A 6816-nucleotide genomic window follows, 5' to 3' on the forward strand; every position below is an offset into this window, starting at 1 on the left:
GACATTACCTCTTCATCAATAAAGTTGAGATCTATTTTATAACCTTGATCACATTCGGAAGCTCGGCCAACGAACTCAAAACTTCCACACCAAATAACAAATCCAGCAAGATCTACCTGAAGAACATTTAGCATACAAACCTTCAGTTTGTGATAAAAAGAAAAAATAAAAAAAATATCTATTTTTAAACTACCGTTGGTCTACTTAATATTCAAATCGATATTAAACATGATGATTAAACAGACATCGCCAGCTTTTCTAATTTGCATTGGGATTTCTCCTTTTACAAACATATCAAAATCAATCTACTCGTAATCACATGGTACACCAATGCAAGCATCTGAATAAACAATAACAAATCAAAGACAAAATCAAAAGCTACAAACATATCAATCAAATTTCATAAAATCATGAAAGAAATTAGGCCACGGATTGTTACCAGATTTAGCGAGAGAAGAATCGATGGAAGCATTGGAGAGGATGACGATTTGAAGAAACTTCAATCTGGAAAACACGTAACAAAGCTCAAGAAACCACGAAAAAGAAGGAGAACTGATTACAAAGTGTATTAACAATTACCAAACAAAATAACAATTACCTAATTATTTTAAACACATACATCTATTTTTAAACACAAACAGACATTACCTCTTCATCAATAAAGTTGAGATCCATTTTATAACCTTGATCACATTCGGAAGCTCGGCCAAGGAACTCAAGACTTCAACACCAAATAACAAATCCAACAAGATCTACATGAAGAACATTTGTGATAAAAAGAAAAAATATCTGTCGTCTGTGATAAAAAGAAAAAATCAAAAAATATCTATTTTTAAACTACCATTGGTCTGCATAATATTCAAATCGATGTTAAATGCAACGCCTCTGTCGTCTTCATCCTCTTCTCTGTATCTACAATTTTAGAGATAGAGAGTTGAGAGAGAGTAAACAGAGAGATTGAAATGGCTTTTTGAAATTATGATCGAGTTTGGATTTGGGTTCGAATTTATATTTGAGAGAGAGAAGAATTGAAGCTCTAATGACACTAAATGCAAATTACATATCCCTACGAAGTTTTAAATTTTAAATTACCCTCCCATTTCAATGAAACATCAGTGGTTGAAATTTAAATGAACATCAGTGGTTTCATAATTGAATGTGGGCCAGACCTTTGAAATTGAAAAGTGAGGCAATGGTTTGGATGGTAGATCTTTGAATTGTGATGTCACTTTATGCTGCCACCTCATCGGGGATGACATAAGAAAAACATTGTTGGACATGCTCTCCTGCTGACACATCAGCTTTTCTTATGTCACTTGGATTTCTCTTTTTATAAAAAGTATGATTTTGGATTGTAACTAATAAATTGTAATTTTAAGGCCTAAAATCTAGTAATTTTGAAATTTGCAAGTTATGTTTTTAATTTATTCTTCACTTTAAGCATGAAAATTCAAAAATATATCAAATAGACTTCAAAATTCATGAAATTTTAATTTTAATATTTTGTCATCAAAATATAAGTGGCGCAAAATTTTGAAGTTTTGTTTAGAAATTTGTATCATAAATTTCATTTTTGGTTTTTTTTTTTTTTTTTTGAACGGTCATGGTTGGGGCATACACCGTTTTACCATCCCCTTGGGGACTTTTTAAGCAAGAAAATGCAAACAAATACTAAATAGTCCTCAAAATTTTACACATTATATATTTGGGGTATGAGAATGGGTACTCTAATGTAGAACTGAACATAAATAAAATCTCATGTCTTTTCTATAAATTGGGTATGGGGAAGGATATAGTATAGAGGCTCCATTGTGATTTGTGGGCCCAGTCCAACAAAGGATCCCGTCACTTATGAACCGGCATACATTCATTTAGACTGAACCAACTCCAATGGGAGACTTTCCATAGCAACCTGGAAGTTTGATACCAAACCAAATATTCAGTTTACAAATAATAAAATAAATAACCAGTGAATGATACAAAACCCAAATCTTACCCATTTTCTTAAAGCTCGCGGGTCAGATTTTGTCTGAACATTGTACAATTCAGTCTGAAACGTAACAAGGATGGTAACTTTGAACTCCACGGAAAATGGTCTGCACAAGGAATCAAAATCTTGTAATAAAGAGAAAAACTAACAACAATACTATTATTATTCAATAAAATGACTTTAGGATGTTCTATGCATGAAAGATACACTTTTGATCGTTTGACCCATTTGACCCGTGTCCATTTTAGCTCACTTTTTGTGCCAGGTTGGAGCATTCACAATCGATCCTCCATATTTATCTGAGTGCATTCTCTATATTTTATAAAGTGATTGTGAGTGAAGGAGAAAGAAAATGTTACTGCTCATCAATAATTTTGAAGGAACACTGTTCACCCTCTATAATTTTTTAAATATATTTTGAAAGGGGTTGTGAGTGGGAGAGAGAGAAAAGGTAATGATAAATGTATAAGAAAATATTATTTAATTGAAAATGTAATAGAGAAAAGATAGTGATTTTTAGTGTAATTATAGAGATGGAATAGAGGATCGATTGTGAATGGTCTTAGAATATCATAACTAGACCAGCTGTAGGCAACACTCGATATAGAGATTGCACATAACCTGGACCGATCCAATAATATGTAATTGGGCCAAATCAACACCCCTAACATGATGGTAAAACCTCAAAATCAGATCATCGAAGAATTGCAATTTTTGTTATGTTGCATATAATAATGTGTATCTATGACCTACAATAATATAATCCAAAGAAGAATAGGCCGCAGTCAAGCCATTGAAGGTTTTTCATGAAAGAAAGCCAACATCCATAGTTCCTAACAAGCCTAGATTAATAACTAGTTAAATTTTTATAAATCAATGTTAAAAAAATAAAAAAGAAGCTTATATTAGGTGTCTTCCCTTATTCCACTGAAAGGATGAAGAAATGCCATTCATTGCAGAAATTCCATACTGCAGAGTCGGTTCGGTTACATTGACCCAAAGTTAGTTAAAAAGTTAACCGACAATGTCCAGGGCAAAATGGGTCGAAAGTCCCCTTTTAAGTTCAAATGAATAAACCTCCTAAATCACTTTATTAAAAGAAAATATCTTAAGTTGTAACAATATAGTTTCTGTAAACATATTAAAACTAAAAAACAGTATGAAAGTTGTTACAGGTCCACCCAACCAACCTAACCTAACAAACAAAGGACATGCCAAATAGGCAGACACATATCCTTCTGAATCAATCTATTAAAGGATCAACCCAACCCAACCCAACCCGGCCATACATTTTTTTACGTCTACATACAATAACTGAAGTCAGGCAGCCAATTACTAAAGGCTGAAAAAATGAAAACTATGACTGGAAATGAACTTACCCTGCAAAGACGGTTGGGCATGTCAAAAGTCGGGGAAGCATGACATAAATAGGCAACGGCAGATTGTGGCAGACGTCTCCATCTGCTATCTATGAAAATGTGAAGAATATTAGTCGGTTTGATATTCACACAGTATGTCATGTAAGAAAGAAGATGTTAGGTGCCTGAGTAGTCTGGACTATGGATGTTTCGGTTGCTATATTTTCCCCCACCATAATTGACTCTACACGTAGCAAGTGAATGTCAATAGAGTAAACAGGAACTGCAGATGCTTCAACTGTTAGCTCCCCCACTAATGGATCAGATACAAGGCACTGAGTGCAAATTCTACCAGATATTTTAAAACCGCCTATGTAACAAACACAGACTATACGTCAGTTGCCATCACGAAAAACTACTTTAACTGAAATAACTAACTGAACCTACCAGTACCCATTATAGTAACTAATTTTAATCACCTACGTACGAGTTTTCCATTTACCTGATTTCAGTTCAGGAAGCAAAGAATGCCTTTGAGTGTCTTGAGTGATATAAAAGAAGACCATTTCAGGAGAAATGGGTAGAATGGCTGTTGAGAAAAACTTACAGTTAGGAAAGGTACTTGTTAACAACATTTAAACAAGTGAACCGAGAAACTCCAAATCTTTACCAAATTCACTTTCAACTATGAACTCCACAGTGGCAGACAATGATTTATGTAAGTATCCTCTGACAACATCCACATTTAGCAGATACTAGGAGAGTACAATAGACAGCAAACCCGTTATACAATATAACCATTGAAGGATAGAATACAGAAAAAAGAATTCATACCTGGATGCTAATGTTTTCTCCATGGAAAGTTTCATAGAATTTGTCGTCCTTTCCACCATCATTAAGAATGATCGAAAATGGTATCTGTCTAAGAAGGGATCCAACAGGATTCATTGATTCAGTCTTAATATATATTATAAAAACACAAAATAATAGAAAGACAAAAGGAATGTGTAATTGCCTTATAGAAGTAGCCACATACAAATTATGCCAACAAAAGAGAAAATATACATTATAATATTAAAAGTTACAAATGCATAAACTACAGCAAACGTGAGGGCGATGGCCTGAAATGTATACCTGTGTTGTGCCTGCACTGATCTTCCCAGAAGGTTGGACTTGAATGCTCTTCTTCCTGTTTTTTTATGAATATGGTGTGAATAATTATAAACATAGTGGGGCATTCTTCATTACAAATTTACAATGATTAAATTAGAGTCTATTAGTGGATTTGGTCCCTTTTCACACAAGAGCATGAAAACGATTATAGTTACAGAAAGAAGTGACAATAAATGTGAGTTTCTTGGGCAATGAGCTAAAGTTGCCCCAAATTGATTTTGCTTTAAACATATAACAAGCACATCAAATGAATGAATGAGAGAGACAGAGAGAGAGACACTATTCGAATAGGCTTGAGAACACCATAAATCGATTCAATGAATCCAGCTGAACCTCCACGAACCTAAACACCAAATTAACCACATCATCAGCTTAGCAATCAACTGAATTACGACGAAAAACAAACAGAGCATAAACCTGCAGATTTACAGAAGCGTTGAGAGTGAGATGAATTCCACGGTGAGAAATGGAAGAAGGCAATCTGGTGATGATGTTTCCCCGGAGGGGATCCTGAAAGGGATTAAGAGTAAGTTGCTGAAATCTGTAAGGTGTAAGTTGGGGATTAGAATCAATCTTACATTGGGGCGATAGGTTCGATTGGATCGAGAGAGTTTGATCTCAACAGACATCGTAAGCTTCTCAACCCTCCCTCCCTCCCTCGCTCACTTCTTGCCAGCACAACAAAAGGTAATCAAAGGTTCACCAAACTATACACTCCTGTTGAATTTTTAAACACAGAATGAAAGCGAAGGTTATCATCTAGTTCAGGTAATTATTTATAACTATTTGGTAAATAACAATAACTAGCAATAACAATCGCAAACATCGAATGGATTAGTCCAAACATTATGTGATGTGTTAACCATATGAAAACGTGCATTTCGACATATCATAGAAAACATAACAGGTATAACAGAAAAACTGACATGTATAATCGAAAGAGATTAATTAGAACTTTTGGAAATAAAGGGAAAAAAAAGAAACCAAATTTGACTCCACTCGGTTCGAAACAAAATTTGCGAAACATTCATATAATAAGCAAGTAAGCATATTATATTTGACCTCACTCATTTCCCAAAAAAAGTTTACTTTGAAACATACACCAACTCGAATTTATACCAAAACATACATATAAATATGGACGTAAAAATGTTTTTTAAACAAAAGCATATTATATTTGATCTGACTTATTTCCAGAAAAAAGTTTATGTCGAATAGAGAAAATCGAATTCATACCGACACGTACATAAAAATATGCACTTAAAAATAGTTTTTTTTAAGTAAAGGAAGTATAAGGGTAAACTTGAAACAAATTATTTTTAGTTAAAAATTTAATAGGTTAAACATATGTGTAAAAATGTGCCAAGTAGCCCAATGCCACACCACCACCAATAGAAGAGCTCGTAAAATAAAATAAATAAAAAGAGTAAAAATAACTTTGAACGAAAAACAGACGTAAAGTCATTGAAATGCGAAGAAATTAGTCTGAAATGTAAAACATAGAAAGAAAAAACTAAGTCAATTTAGGACCCGCACATTAGAACGAACTTGTCAAACGAAGCATAATAGACGTGTTGCGACGGGCCTGTCAAATAGGAAAAGCAGACAAAAAACATTGAACCATACACACACGTTGCAGCGTGTTGACTCGCCAAATTTTGAACAAAACGTAGAACAAAAAACTTGTAAAGGATGAAAAGTATAGAGGACTAAAGTTGAAAATAAAAAAATGTTAAGGTTAAATTGTAAATAAATAAAAAAAGTTAAATGAAAAGATAAAAACTTTAAATGGAAAATGAAAATGAAAAATAAAAGAAGAATTTTTTTGAAAATCACCCCATGCACATGGTACAACTAATAATGCAAGAAAAACTTGCTTATTTATAGTATAAAAATAATAATAATAATAATAATAATATATTATATTATATTATATTATATTATATTATATTATATTATATTATATTATATTATATTATATTATATTATATTATATTATATTATATTATATTATATTATATTATATTATATTATATTAAAAAAAACTGATTAAACAGTGATCTAGGGTATATTAGAGATTTTAACTTTTAACATCCACACGTGTATGCGTATTTCTATCTCCACCGCTTCTTTTGTAGCTGTTCAAAGTCCAGCTTAGAAAGATGGATAGAGAGAAAGAGAGAGCGCAACGATAGAAGGGGAGTGATAGAGAGAGAGAGGAGCGGCGGTGATGGAAGAACCGGTCGTCGTCTCCCGCCGGCCACCCTCTCGGCCTTCGGTCAGACTGGTGGTGAG

At 33.2% G+C, this 6816-nt stretch overlaps 1 protein-coding gene across 1 annotated transcript; it reads right to left on the reverse strand.

Moving 5' to 3' along the window:
• Positions 1-1643: 1643 nt before the first annotated feature.
• LOC110940674 (vacuolar protein sorting-associated protein 26C) lies at positions 1644-5261 on the reverse strand. The gene is made up of 11 exons (XM_022182229.2): positions 5100-5261; positions 4939-5031; positions 4800-4864; positions 4483-4537; positions 4183-4266; positions 4019-4103; positions 3851-3937; positions 3534-3718; positions 3370-3458; positions 1997-2096; positions 1644-1912 (listed from the first exon to the last, which is right to left on the reverse strand). The coding sequence occupies exons 1-11, from the start codon at positions 5148-5150 to the stop codon at positions 1868-1870; spliced, it is 939 nt and encodes a 312-aa protein (XP_022037921.1). The 5' UTR covers positions 5151-5261; the 3' UTR covers positions 1644-1867.
• Positions 5262-6816: the final 1555 nt, after the last annotated feature.

This window comes from Helianthus annuus, chromosome 5 (assembly GCF_002127325.2).
Source record: "Helianthus annuus cultivar XRQ/B chromosome 5, HanXRQr2.0-SUNRISE, whole genome shotgun sequence".
In the NCBI taxonomy this organism is placed as follows: domain Eukaryota; kingdom Viridiplantae; phylum Streptophyta; class Magnoliopsida; order Asterales; family Asteraceae; genus Helianthus; species Helianthus annuus.